Source organism: Eptatretus burgeri, chromosome 1 (genome assembly GCF_056783735.1).
Source record: "Eptatretus burgeri isolate ZD-2024b chromosome 1, Ebu_testis_v1, whole genome shotgun sequence".
Lineage (NCBI taxonomy): Eukaryota > Metazoa > Chordata > Myxini > Myxiniformes > Myxinidae > Eptatretus > Eptatretus burgeri.
This window is the reverse complement of record NC_140961.1, coordinates 34,456,211-34,471,745: the sequence shown is the minus strand read 5'-3', so window position 1 is coordinate 34,471,745 and position 15,535 is coordinate 34,456,211. Positions and strand designations below refer to the sequence as shown.

Below are 15,535 nucleotides of genomic sequence, written 5' to 3'. Positions count from 1 at the left end.
TTGTATGATTTTTAAATAATTAAGTTGCATTTTATTGCATGAAATAAGTATTTGATACATCAGAAAAACAGAACTTAATATTTGGTACAGAAACCTTTGTTTGCAATTACAGAGATCAGACGTTTCCTGTAGTTCTTAACCAGGTTTGCGCAGACTGCAGCAGGGATTTTGGCCCACTCCTCCATACAGATCTTCTCCAGATCCTTCAGGTTTCGGGGCTGTCGCTGGGCAGCACAGACTTTCAGCTCCTCCAAAGATTTTCTATTGGGTTCAGGTCTGGAGACTGGCTAGGCCACTCCAGGACCTTGAGATGCATCTGACGGAGCCATTCCTTAGTTGCCCTGGCTGTGTGTTTCGGGTCGTTGTCATGCTGGAAGACCCAGCCACGCCCCATCTTCAATGCTCTTGTTGAGGGAAGGAGGTTGTTGGCCAAGATCTCGCGATACATGGCCCCATCCAGGCTCCCCTCAATACGGTGCAGTCGTCCTGTCCCCTTTGCAGAAAAGCATCCCCAAAGAATGATGTTTCCACCTCCATGCTTCACGGTTGGGATGGTGTTCTTGGGGTTGTACTCATCCTTCTTCTTCCTCCAAACACGGCGAGTGTAGTTTAAACCAAAAACTCTATTTTGGTCTCATCAGACCACATGAACTTCTCCCATTCCTCCTCTGGATCATCCAGATGGTCATTGGCAAACTTCAGACGGGCCTGGACGTGCGCTGGCTTGAGCAGAGGGACCTTGCGTGCGCTGCAGGATTTTAATCCATGACGGCGTAGTGTATTACTTATGGTTTTCTTTGATGCTGTGGTCCCAGCTCTCTTCAGGTCATTGACCAGGTCCTACTGTGTAGTTCTGGGCTAATCCCTCACCTTTCTCATGATCATTGAGGCTCCACGAGGTGAGATCTTGCATGGAGCCCCAGACCGAGGGAGATTGACTGTTATCTTGAACTTCTTCCATTTTCTAATAATTGCGCCAACAGTTGTTTCCTTCTCACCAAGCTGCTTGCCTTTTGTCCTGCAGCCCATCCCAGCCTTGTGCAAGTCTACAATTTTGTCCCTGATGTCCTTAGACACCTCTCTGGTCTTGCCCATTGTGAAGAGGTTGGAGTCTGATTGATTGAGTGTGGACAGCTGTCTTTTATGCAGATAACGAGTTCAAACAGGTGCAGTTAATACAGGTAATAAGTGGAGAATGGGAGGGCTTCTTGAAGACAAAACTAACAGGTCTGTGAGAGCCGGAATTTTACTGGTTGGAAGGTGATCAATTACTTATTTCATGCAATAAAATGCAACTTAATTATTTAAAAATCATACAATGTGATTTTCAGGATTTTTGTTTTAGATTCCATCTTTCACAGTTGAAATGTACCTATGATAAAAATTACAGAACTCTACGTGCTTTGTAAGTGGGAAAACCTGCAAAATCGGCAGTGTATCAAATACTTGTTTTCCCCACTGTATATATATATTTGCGGGCCGGTGGTCCGGTGGCAAAAACGACCACTGGGTGGGGGAAGTTACATCATCTCCCACCAGACTCCAGGAATTGTAGGCCGTCGCTCACGGACAATTCCGTGACGCGGCGGGTCGCTTCATCGACCATGGACGCCAATACCTCAACCGCGTAGCATAGGGTCTTCCTGCCAGGTGTAATCAGTTTACCTAATTAACCACGCGGTTTCGATTACCGGAGAACCACGCCCTCGGTACGCCTTGCCCGAACTGGATCACTCTACCGAGAGTACCAACTTCCAACTCCGGATTGGATGCAGCCGAGCGGAACTGCCAAGGACGTACCAGCTCGAATGAACAGATTATCGGGAATAAAGACCCGGCTAAACTTGGATCTGAACCATGCTGGACCAATGGAGGAAAAGACAAAAACGAACTGGGAACATTTCTACAATGACTTATTTTCACAAAGGCGAGGAAAGTCATGTGGTACAGGAACAAGTTTATTGGTGTGTTATGCAGGGGACATAAGAGAGATATAGTGCGACAATTTTACAGCAACTTACAAAAGAGGACACAGAGCAGACTTGTCATGAGAAAAATACAGGGAAGAATTACAATGATCAAAAACACTTATACAATTCTACTTAAAGGACAGGCGCCAACACTCTCAGACACACACTCAGACAAAATAAACCCAGTTGAATGGCAAAGGACTTTTGCAGCCAACGAGGGAAGGAGCTGAGGTTGCAGTTCTTTTGGTACCTGAGTTCCGAGGAAAGGGATGCTCCGTGGTGCGGCACCTGACAATGCTCGTGCAGCTCGGCCCACAGCCGCACGCGCGGAGACCGTGTCTGCGAAGTGTCTGTGAACGGGGCTTTAGACAGGAGCAGGACCCAGCCGAGGCCTGGTCGAGGTCTTTCCAGCTCTCTCACAACCAACCAACGAACGAACGAACTTTCAAATCCAACCAGCGAACCTCTTCCTCTCTCAACCAACAACGAACTCTCCGACTCTCTCTCAACAACGAACTCCCCGTCTCCCTCACTTTCACTCTACTACGAGGATGGTGTCGTAATTTATAGATCCCCAAGGTCGGGGCGGGGCCTTGGCGAAGCAGACGTCATCGTCCGCCCTGTTTGGACAGGGCCTTCATGGGGTCTGCCCTTTTTGGGCGGGGTTTCAGCCAGGCGGGGAAAGCCTGCCCACTCCACGCGTGTTTGGGGAAGGTTGCCGGTGGTGCAGCGAAGAATGAATTGGAACGTTTGGTGAAGCCGAGGAACTGGAACTGCGCATGTGAGGATTTTGCCTCGCAAAATCGAGTCTCTGCGAGGGAGCAGGTGGACAGTGGTACGTTGTTGCCAGCGAAGCGAGGCTACAAGCGCCATGGTACCGTGGATTGTAATGGAGGGGAATAAAATAAAATAAAATGATTTATTAACCGATCTAAGCCGTCGCAACGCACCCCTTTTTGCTTTCCCACAAGACAAAAGGAAGGGATCTGTCTTCACATATACTTAATGGCATAACTAACTTCAGGACAGCTGTATGTTTGGATGCATATGGTTCCTAGAACCGTACAATATATTATATATATATATATATATATATATATATATATATATATATATATATATATATATATATATATATAAACACTCACACAGCACCCTGCTGAGGGAAAGGAAACCAGCTATGATCAGAACACCCAAATATAGAGAGACACCCAGGGTACAAGTCACTTGTGTGGAGACAAAATTGGACATTTGGACCCATTCCACACTTTAACCATGACACCTCCACATGTGTTCCTTTTGGTGCAGACTTTTGTGAAAGCGGTGTGGGGCATGTTCTCAGCCTGTGGCTCCACCCAGGGCAAGGAGGTTCCTTCCAATGATCCAGGTATGAAATGACCCACAATAACATTAACTGTAACTTTGTACCTGCTTTGTGTGTATCAGTTTCTTCAAATTTTGTGTGTTCACATTCATCTTGTTTGTCATTGTGAATCAGTAAATTAATGACTGATTCTGAATGATGGCCATTCCTGTGTAAGTTTCATCTTCACTTGAAAATATTAACCCTCCTCCATGAGCCTCGACTTTGAATACAAATAACTAAATAATTAAATCTGATCTTGATTGAGATGCTGTAATTATGAAGAAACTTTGGTTGGCATGTAATGATGCTTTTTCTGTGACTAGTCATACACGCTCCCTCTGGGAGTGAAATATGGTGTCAATACCCCCTCCGTTAAGGCCCAGTCACACCTTGACGTTTTCGCCAGCTTATGCCGATTTTTGGAAAATTTGGCGAAAACGCTGGTGCACGTCGAATACGTTATGGGTAAGTTTTGATAACATTGAGAGCACGCTGAAAAACACTGCCATACGTCGTTGTACGCTGGCTTTAAACGTTGTAATTTTCGGTTGTCCTCAAATTTTCCATGCTTGAAATTTTAAGACTTGTGCCAGCGTATGACTCACACGTTCCGCATAACGCTGGCCATTAGTTGTAGGCACGTCACGCGATCGTTGTCACACGTCGACACACGTTACTTGTAAGTTACCCATAAGTCGAAACACGTCGAGATAATGTTTAGCGTACCCGAAACTTATTTCTAAAGGCCCGGTCACACATTGACATTTTAGCCAACGTATGCCGATTTTTGAATTTTTTTTCTAAAACGCTGGCACACGTTCAATACGTTATGGGTAAGTTTTGATAACATTGAGAGCACACTGAAAAACACTGCCATACGTCGTTGTACGTTGGCTTTAAACGTTGTACTTTTTGGTTGTCCTCAAATTTTTTCATGCTTGAAATTTCACGACGTATGCCGGCGTATGACTCACACGTTCCGCTACGCTGGCCACAAGTTGTATGCACGGTCTGCGATCGTTGACAGACGTCAACACATGCTACTTGTAAGTTAATCATAAGTTGAGACACGCTGAGGTAATGTTTAGCGCACCCGAAACTTATTTCTAACCTATGATTAAGGTGTTGTTGGCACGTTACGCGATCGTTGCCACACATCGACAGACGTTACTTTTAAGTTACTCATAGGCTGAAAGACGTCGGTATAATGGATCGTCCTTGCGTCAGCGTCCACGGCCACGGCCAGGACACTTATTTGCAGCATTCTTCAAACTTTTCTTGGGCATGACGAGGATGTTCACACTTCGATGTCTTGCTTGGCTATGATTCCAATTGTCCATCCGCAGCGTCTATTTAAAATAGTCGAGTTTGAGCGTTTTAACACGTTCAGAAGAAACGCTTCAAATTTCCAAACCCCAGCGTCAAAAAACAAAGGCGAGTGACAGCAATTTAAATCGTTCATTGTAAACAATGAAACTAGCTGAGTGGTACCGTTTAAAAGTCGTTGAGTGTAAAAAAAATCCAATTGTTGAGCGCAAGCGTCTACTTTCAATAGTGGAGATGCAGCCATTTAAATCGTTGAGTGGCAGCCTTTGAATAGCAAACCCCACGTCACCGGCAAAGATAAACTGCCGCACGATATGGATAAGTTAGGCTATCGTTGGGCATAGTTTGTGAACGCCGGCTTCACGATAATTATTTGTTGGTATACCGTATCTATAAGTTATCGAAGCGCTCTATGCACATTATTAGTTCATTGTGCATTTGTCTAACCCGTTATGAATAGACCGAAATCGTAAAAACAAGCTATAGCTCATTGTTGAAAAAGCCCCATAAAAAATTAGCCGCGAAGAACTTCGAACAATGGTGCAAAGATGTCTCCTACCCGTGGACACGCGGACGCAAGGAGGATCCATCATAACCCACACCCTCTCCCTCACACTCACCTACTACTGCCAACATGAACAAACTACAACTAATACTAATACTAATATTGATACTGACACTGTTACTGCTGACATGGACATCGACTCAAAAAGGACTCAAAAACACTGTTGGGTTCCCCTTTTATGAGCAGCATTTTTATATACCAATTCCCAAAACCGCTGGGAACACGTCTTTATATGACAGTTGTAAACTAGAAACACGTTAATTTATTTATTTTTGTCGACCGGAAGACGTCATTGGAATACGTCTACATACGTCGATGTGTGTTGGGACTACGTACAGAATTGGTTCAAAGCACGTCAAACATAAGTTAGAAATAAGTTTCGCGTAAAAAAGACATTACCGCGACGTGTTTCGACTTATGAATAGCTTATAAGTAGCGTTTGTGGACGTGTGTAAGCGTCCGCATATCGTGTGTAAAACTTATCCCCATCGCATGCGGAACGTGTGTCATACGCCGAGTACGTCGTAAAATTTTGAACATGTTTAAAATTTCTTGACGTACTCTACTTACTACGACGTATGATAGCGTGCTTTAGCGTTCTACTCACGTATACCAAACTTACTCATACCGTATTTGACGTGCCCCAACGTTTTAGACACATTTTTCTTAGGTCGGCATACGCTGGAATGATCGCCAAGGTGTGACCGCGATGTTGACACTTCCATTTCTACGGCAGTTATGATTCGAATCATTGTGCGTCAGCCTTTTAATAGGCTACGTCACGACATTGTCGGCGATGCGTGCAACGCGCTATGCCTAAGTTAGACTATCTTGGGCATCGGTTGTGTAGGCCGACAACAGGTTCAGCATTCGTTGGTATAAGTTATCTATAACACAACGAAACGTTCTGTGTCCGTTACTAATGCGTTATACATAAGACCAAGTCGTTATGAATACGTCCGAATCTTTAAAAAAAACATCAAAAGTTCAACGTAAGCCAGCGTTTTACATACATTTTAATACGTTGCCATCGCTGGCTAAAACGTCAAGGTGTGACCGGGCCTTAACCTATTAGTTACGTGTTGTACTCACGTTACGCGATCGTTGACACACATCGACACACGTTACTTGTAAGGTGCTCATAAGTCGAAACACATCAAGGTAATGGTTAGCGTCAGTGTTCCAGTCTCCCTGTTTTTTTTTTGTTTTTTTTTCTTCCTTCCTTTGGTATGATGGCGATTTTGACACTTCGATTTCTAGTGCGGTTATAATATAATATAATTAATAGGCTGCCGCTCAACGATTTATATCATAACCACACTGAACACTGAACACTGAACACCGTCATACCGAAAAAAAAAAAACCGGGAGTCTGGAACACTGACGCTAACCATTACCTTGATGTGTTTCGACTTATGAGCACCTTACAAGTAACGTGTGTCGATGTGTCAACGATCGCATATCGTGCGTACAACTTATTCCCATCGCATGCGGAACGTGTGTCATACGGCAAGTACGTCGTAAAATTTTCAACATGTTCAAAATTACAAGACGTACTCCACTTACTACGACGTATGATAGCGTACTTTAGCGTTCTATTCACGTATACCAAACTTACCCAAACCGTATTCGACGTGCCCCAGCCTTTTAGACGCATTTTTCAGAGGTCGGCGTACGCTGGCGAGATCGCCAAGGTGTGACCGCGATGTTGACACTTCCATTTCTATGGCAGTTATGATTTGAATCGTTGTGCGGCCTTTTCATAACCTGCGTCACGACATCGTCGGCGATGCGTGCAACGCGCTATGCCTAAGTTAGACTATCGTTGGGCATAGGTTGTGTAGGCCGACAACAGGTTCAGCATTCGTTGGTATAAGTTATCTATAACACAACGAAACGTTATGTGTCCGTTACTAATACGTTATACATAAGACCAAGTCGTTATGAGTACGTCCGAATCTTTAAAAAAAAACATCAAAAGTTCAACGTAAGCCAGCGTTTTACATACATTCTAATACGTTGCCATCGCTGGCTAAAACGTCAAGGTGTGACTGGGCCTTTAGGCAGGATCAATAGTTCAACCACTTTTTTTTTTGTATACATTGTCGAGGTTCGTATTTGAGCTAACACACAATGCACAGCAAGGGGGGCATAAGACAAGGCGGGGGGGGGGAGGGAAGGACAAAACAGTGCGGAACAGACATTAGAACTGTGGAAGGGAGAGGGATGGGGTGGGGAACACGGGGGAAACAAGATGGACATTACAGGGATTTTCAGGAAGGAAATCAGGGAATTTGAAGCAGGTGGGATTGGGGTGGATTAATGGGGGGAGAAAAGATCGATGTTTTGGATGGAGGAAGATAAGAGGTGGTGATGAACAGCTGTTTTGAAGGTCTGGAGAGAAGAATGGGATTGAAGAGAGTGAGGGAGTTTATTCCAAAGGCAGGAAAAAAGAGGAATGAAAGAGTGAAGGTGAGCAGTGATTCGTGGTTTTGGTAGTTTTAGCAGAAGGGGATTGTTGGCGGACCTTAAGCACCCTGCGGAAAGATGGAGGGGACATATCACAGAGGGGGACGAGACCGGAGAGGAGATGGTAGAATACAGAAAGACCATCGACCTGCCTGTGACAAGAAAGTGAGAGGCCCAAAGATTCATCCTCATAGCGGGAGATGCCAATGATCCGAAATGCCTTGGTTTCCACAGCGTGAAGCCGAGAAAGGTGAGAGGCAGGAGCACCAGTCCAGAGGGGAGAGCAGTACTTCATCAGGCTGTGGACGAAACCTTTGTATGTGGTCAGGAGCTCAGATGGGCCGAGGAAGGACTTTTCAAGATGGACGTTTCCTCGTCGGGGACTGGCTTTGGAGGCTTTCCCAGGAAAGATCATCGCAGATTGTGAGACCCAGAAGCTTGAATGAAAGGACTTCATCCAGAGGATTGTTGAGAAAGTAGAAAGGGGGGGGGGTGTTCTAAACGGTCCTTTCAGAGAGACATAGTGAGAGTGTGAGATTTGTCCAGATTGAAAGACATGTTCCACGTGTTGGACCAGATTGTGATTTTATCCAGATCTGCAGTGAGCGAAGAAGCTGCTGATTGCTGGTCTGAGGGATGACAGATGGTACGACAGAGGGTGGCGTCATCAGCAAAGAGAAAAAGAGGATTTTCCAGAGAGTCGGAGAGATCATTGATGAAAACCAGAAAAAGAAAAGCGCTGAGAATGCTGCCTTGAAGAACTCCAGCCTGGACCGGAAGAAGGGATGAAAGAACTCCATTTCGGGCCACACGTTGGCTGTGGCAGGAGACGAAGTCAACAAGCCATGAGTGGAGATGGCCTTGGACACCATAGGAAGAGAGTTTGGTGAGCATGGCAGGGTGTCAGACCATGTCAAAAGCACGTGATATGTCGAGGGATATGGCTCTAATCTCCTGTCTGGCATGAAGACCTCCATCCATTGTGGGGAGAGCAGAAGCAGCATAACCAGGGTAGAGTACCTGGTCTGAAACCAAATTTATGATCAGAAATCAAGCCATTGGAGAAGAGGAAGGATTTAATGTCTTCAGCGATGATGGATTCCATAACCTTTCTGATGATTGGGAGAAGGCTGATTGGTCTGAAGTTGCAGAGATCTGTTTTTGCACCTTTTATTATGCAGGGCAGTAATGTTTGCTGATTTCCAAGCAGATGGCAGATGACCTTGAGCAAATGAGAGTGTGAATAGAACAGAGAGGATGAGCAAGAGCAGAAGAGCAGGTTTTTAGGACACATGGGCTCATGCCTTCTGGACCGTTTGCAGAATCTGAGTCGAGGCTTGACAGCAAACTCTCCATTTTGTCAGGAGAAAAGGACACAGAGTCCAGGGACAGTTGGGTGTGACTGGGTAAGGTGGGTACAGAAAGCGATGAGTTTTGTACACAAGATATTGATGCAAACACCGAGTTTCGACATTCAACCTTTTCAGCAGTGCGGCCATGCGGTATCAGCAATGCGGCCATTTTAGGTAAGGGAGGGATGGAGGGGGAACATACACCAGAAACAGATTTGATTAGATGCTACCAGGATTTGGAGGAGGGAGAGAAAGGCTTGAGAGTTCAGACTTGAGATGAGAAAGATGTGTTCTGACTCTCCTGAGGGTAGACACACACTTGTTCCGAGCTTTATGGAAGGAACTGAGATTACCCTCAGTTGGGTTTGCTTTCCATGAGGCAAAGGCAAGTTGTTTCAGGACAACTGCCTCACCACAAGCTTCAGTGAACCATGGGCAGGAGGAAGGGTAGAATAACTGATGACCAGAGTGGATAAATCTGTGCATGAGAGAGAGAGAGAGAGAGAGAGAGAGAGAGAGAGAGAGAGGGAGAGAGAGAGAGAGAGAGAGAGAGAGAGAGAGAGAGAGAGAAAGAGAGAGAGAGAGAGAGAGAGAGAGAGAGAGAGAGAGAGAGAGAGAGAGAGAGAGAGAGAGAGAGAGAGAGAGAGAGAGAGAGAGAGAGAGAGAGAGAGAGAGAGAGAGAGAGAGAGAGAGAGAGAGAGAGAGAGAGAGAGAGAGAGAGAGAGCAAGTTTCTTTGAAAGAATTCCCAGGACGAGGTGATGTTGGAGAAAGTAGCGATTGGAGATCAGTCCAGAAGTTTGATAGCTGCTTGGAGACCCTGTCAGTCAGCCTGAGTGAAATGCCAGTCTCGATGGTGCTGGGGAGGTTCTCTAATAACAGCCAGATAAATGCTTACTTTCACAAGGACGTGGTCAGAAGAACCAATTGGAGCGGGGGAAGAACAGCAGATATATTCAGGGAAATTTGTCAAAATCAGATCCAGAAGAGATGGAGTACCATAGATTGAGATCCGGGTTGGGAAGTTGAACAAATGAGTCGGTTCCAATGAGTCGCAGAAGTCTTTTGCTGAAGTACCATGGCAGGTGAGAGAGGTACCCACACCGAGCAAACTGGCATGTTGACAATTGAAGTCACCACATATGAGGAAGAGAGTTTTGATGAGAAGATAGAAGTTGGTCCATGTTTTCGGGTAGTGAGGTGTAAATGGAGTCATCACTGTTTGGTGGACGGTACAGCACACATATATAAACATGAGGTGGGAGTGGAGGGGAAGCCGTAGCCAGAGGTATTCCTGGGGGGTTGGGAGGAGTGAGGGCAGTGCATGGAGAGTGAGGAATTGAATATTTGATGAAGAGAGCAACTCCTCCACCAGGACGAGACTCAGGTCTGTCATACTGGAGGAGGGAGTAACCAGGGAGAGATACTCAGGAGTAGATTGTTTGATTGCACATGCACCCGGTCGAATTGCAGGTCGTCTCCCCAGGTTGGCCGAGCCATTTTTGATTTCATACCGATCAGACGTACACACATATATACACATAGTGAATTCCATTATTTTAATGCAGATACAAAGACCCTCTCCCCCCAATATGACGACCTGCTTATCACACAGGGAATCACACCCTCGGGAGGAGGGGGGTTATGCCCGTGACCAAGCCCGAGTAGGTACCCCCAGCATTTATGAAAAAGTTGGTGGAGATTGGCTCAGACATGTTTTCTTTTTCATTATTTTTACCATTTGAGCTTTTGTCATCAATTTTTTAACAAACCTTTAACATGAGAATATGGAGTCGCCCTAATTAATAAATTTTACATTTTAATTTTTCATTATTTTCATCAAGTTCAGTTTGAGTGCAAAACGGATGTGGACGGCGTTTACATTTTAACATGTTTTCTAGTTTTACACAGTGGGATGATGATTCTATGATTACAACCAACATTGTTTTTGGTCACTGGTCATTTATTATCCTTGTGAGTTTTACAATGATGATCAATCATGTCACAGATACATGCTGTTCATTATATATTTAAAATGTGAATGTGATACAATATTTGAAGGAATATGGTGCAGTCAAACCTGGATTAAATGACCACTCGAGGGAACCGCAAAAATGTGGTCTTTGAAGAGAGGTGGTCTCTTAATCCTGTCAAGCCAGAGAGGAAGTCGTATTCCAAGCAAGATGAGACTTCTCCACCCGAGGCAAGTAAAATACAAAGGAACCCAAACCATGTTTGTCCTTGACATCCTCCTCTCTCATCACTCCTTTTCCTGAACAGGATGTGGTGTTTTCTCAAAACTGACTTCAACCATCCGTTCAAAACCGTAAATGTTATGAAGTTTAATTCTGTATCAAACCAATGCCTTATCCCTCAACAGTTATCGAGCAGCATTCAGTTGCCTGGCCATTACATCTTGAAACCACTTGTTCTCATCTCTCTGCTCCAGTCACTGGAGACATTTTTTTTGATCCATCCATTTCACCGATGAAGATGTTCTTGCAGAGCCTGCACGTGATTAGGTAGATGACATTTATGGAGATGCAATTGAAATGATCGGTGACTTTAACACTGCTTTTGGGTCCTGAGATCAAAGTGGTTGTTTTGAGGTGAGGCGTTGCAACAACTCCATGAACCTTTGAATGTTCCTGTTGAGAGGTTAGAGGGTAATGGTCCTTTGATTATGGAATTCCTCACATTTGTGACCCACGTGAAAGAAATGATGGGTTGTGACCTTGAAGGAAAATCTAGGATTCGGGATCTCGAACAGTCATCCTCGACCGAGTCATCCTCTAACAGTCATAACAGTCGACCTGTCATCCTTCCGAGGTCGGCCAAATGAGTGCCAGCATGCTGTTATACTGTGTTGGAGTGGTGACCCGTCCAGGATTGTGCCCAATAGCCAAGGAGACTGCTTCAGCTGCGCTAACACTCTGCACAGAGTATGGTCCCAACCACCTCTAACAGGTTGAAGTTCCTCTGGATGATGATCTTGACTCGAACATTCATGAGATTTGAGGTCATTGTGACTGGAATCCTTCATTCAGTTTTTTTTTCTCAGAAACTTTGATAACCGTCTGTTGTGTTCGTTTTGCCGACACTGTTCAGCGTGAGGAATTGGGAATATCGATTTGAATTTTGATGTGGGAGATTGTAACACACGATTTGAATTTATAGGTTTGCAATGGGCAGTGGTGGCACATCCCATCTCTTTGATTACAACAATATTATATTAGTAAAAGATATTTAAATCAACATTTTGTTCATTCATTCATCTGATGTACCTGAAGCGGTATATAGAATAAACTAGCCCTCACAATTAAGACTATTTTCCTTGAATATTTTGAATTGTTTCTAAAAAAATTTACTCTGACGTGAGTGGACAGAAAATGAAGTAAAATAATAGGTGGTTCCATCAACCTTCATTTCAAGCCACTGCCTCCTCCCACCACCCCCGCCCACTCAATTCTTCCCCCAGGAGTTCTGAAGTGGGGACCACCAGAAGTGGCCGAGTGGCTCCAGAACAACCGTCTGGATCAATATGCACGTCACTTTGCTGAGTTTGATGGAAAACTTTTCCAGAAACTTCTTCACATCTATGAACTGGTACTGGCTCGAAGGGGTTGATGGGGGCTCTCCTTGAATAAAACACGAACATTTCCTCCCTCCAGCACAATCTTTAAATAGTTTAATATGGTTTGTAAAATATACAACTCTAATTATGAATGAATTACATGGTAAGCACAAAAAGGCAAAAAATATCATCAAAAGGAACCCAGATTCGAAAACCTAAATAATTCTGGCTGCCAGACCATGAGTCCAGTCAGGTTGAAATTTAAAATATAGATTCATCATCACAAGTAGATCATAATTTTGAAATTTCACGTTGATCGATGAAGCAATTCAAGAGAAATCATTTTTTAAAAAGATTTTCATTCAATCAAATATGGCTGCCAGACCATGTGACCTATCAATTATTTGTGAATTCCCTGATATCCACAAAGCTTGGAGAACATTGATGTTCCATTTCCCCTCCATCTGTCCAGATGTGCTGGATAAGATTTTTGAAGGTTCAAGGGTAAATCCAATATGGCTGCCAAATCATGTGACATGATGTCATAAGCGGGAACCTTTTGTTCCACATGGATAGGCGGTCAGAGCGGTATAGTTTCGACTTTATCTGTTCAGCCATTTCAGAAAAGATTTTTGAAGGTTTAAAAAAAATAAAAATGGCTGCTGAACCACATGACTGATGATGTCATCTATTTTTTTCTTTCGACCAATTTATCCCAAGACGACCCCCTAAAATTTTCATAATGATCGGATGTAGCATTCCACATCTAATTATGACGTCATCATGAAGGCACCAATGACATCATACAAAAATCATACTTCTTTCCCATCAGGAGCATTTGCTGTGTGCCAAGTTTCAATTTTTTCCATGGTTCGGTTTCAAAGATACAGAGGTCCAAAGGTTTTCCATTTTTCCAACATGGCTGCCACACCAAATGACCCATGATATCAGAATTATAATTAAAACCATCTACATGAGTCGTTGCTCCGATGGTGAAAATTCTGTGTCAATCTGACAAGCGGTTGCAGAGAAAAACTGCACTGAAGTTCTGTGTGGACAAACAAACAAACAGACAGACAGACAGACAGACCCAAATGCAATACCCTCTCCTCTGGTGAGGGGAATGAACAAAACACAAGAGATTTATCTTTTAAATTTATTGAAAAACAGCGAGGTGGGTGAGAGTAAACATATTACGGGATGATGCTGTTAGAGGTGGGAGGGTGGAGTGGAGTGGAGCGAGGGAGGGGGAGCGGAGAAGGGTGAATGGGAAAGGATGAGCGGGGAAATGGTGAATGGGGAAAGGGTGAATGGGGAAGGTGATTCAGCAAACAGAAATACAGCATTAGCTTTACGACGAAGGCACCTGCAGCATTGCCATAACCCACAAAAGAGAAGAGTAACACAATCCTTAAGTCACCTTACCTTCAGCTGCAATCTTCGATGCTCGGAGAGCAAGGTGTACGAGATGGCATCATCTTCCAGAATAATACCATCTCGTCATTGTTGAAAACCTGCTCCTTCATAAATCCATTCACCCTTTCTTGTTTCATGAGCTGCGGTTGAGAATGTGTTTGAGAATGGGGGTTTGAGTCCGAGTGTTGGAAATTCAGGGTTTGGGAATAAGATTCGAATATGGATTTGGAAAATGAAGGTTTGGGAATGAGGTTTGAAGGATAATGAAGCTTTGGAATGAGGTTTGAAGGAAAATGAAAGTTTCGGAATGAAGAATTGCACAATGGGGAAGGTTATATCTACAATCATTGACCTGGCCATGGCATTCCACAGATGCCGCATTTTCACCTCGAGCCAACCAATCTAACAACTCTAACTTTTCCCCCAACGTCATAACCTTTCTCTGCCTTTGGGCACAATTAACGTTCTCCATCACTTTACATTTGGGCTCATTAAAAGTGGTGAATGGGGAACAAGACAAGGCTCGTAATGGGAGGTTATCATTCATGCACGGGAAGAAATCCATGACTCATCTCAGCTCAAAAACTGTGATTGGTCGAAATCAAATCCTGCGATAACAAAATCGGAACACAATTGGTTGTCTGTGATTGGTCGAAACCCACGATATTAAAACCCACAATATTGGAGGGTTTACTGTCCTGCAAAACTGAATGTTCTTGGAAGTATTAGGAAGGCGATTTATGTTGTACAGTGTTCAAGTTCATACCAATTCAATTTAATTCAAATAAAGATTATAAAAGTCATAAAGATATTTAATTCAGGGTTTTACCATCATTGACACAGTGTCGATGACACACCGTATCAAACACGTTACATTAATCTGTTAATGCCTGTTGTTTGTGTCCTTTATGACGTCCTTAAAACAGTAGGTTTCCTGTTTGGAATGATTTTCCAACTTTGTTTGACTGCCAGACAGGTAGACCATGTAAAATATCATCTCACTCCTCTCTGTGCATGTGCGAGCGGGACAAATTCATCGCCAAAGTCCGGTAAAACAGCAGGTTTGTTTACCGATTCGTGTTAAAAACACAACGTTCAATTTAAATAGGTAGTTCCTTGATCATAAACTGACGTTTGTAGACAGACAGACAGACAGACAGACGGACGGACATGAACCAATTGTTTCACCCCACTTTTCACTTCGTGTTGCCAGAGTAATGAACCAGTAACTCAAACCATAAACCCTCATGACTCATCATGACTCATCCTCAACACAAGGTGCTTTCAGTAAACAGTTCAAGTTTCACCTTTTTCTTTGATTCCCTCTTAATTCATCCTCTCTGTACACAAGACATGTTGGTGTTTCCTCTTTAACACCAATCTATGTTGTTCACGTCGGGCTCTGGGGTGAAATGTGGGTTCTGTGATCAAATCTTGGGTTTACTAATCCTGCACTTCATTTGAAACACTTAAACGTGTCAGTAAAACCAGGCAAGGAA

The 15,535-nt window shown here is 43.9% G+C and overlaps 1 protein-coding gene across 2 annotated transcripts in view; it reads left to right on the top strand.

Moving 5' to 3' along the window:
• LOC147034205 (uncharacterized) overlaps nt 1–13,295 on the top strand; it is a 92,694-nt gene extending 79,399 nt beyond the window's left edge. For both annotated transcript variants that reach the window (XM_085878665.1, XM_085878656.1), the window contains 2 exons: nt 3,279–3,357; nt 12,525–13,295. In XM_085878665.1, the coding sequence (XP_085734791.1) occupies nt 3,279–3,357; nt 12,525–12,673 (228 nt within the window). In that variant the 3' untranslated portion in view covers nt 12,674–13,295. The remainder of the gene's footprint in view (nt 1–3,278; nt 3,358–12,524) is intronic.
• Nucleotides 13,296–15,535: the final 2,240 nt, after the last annotated feature.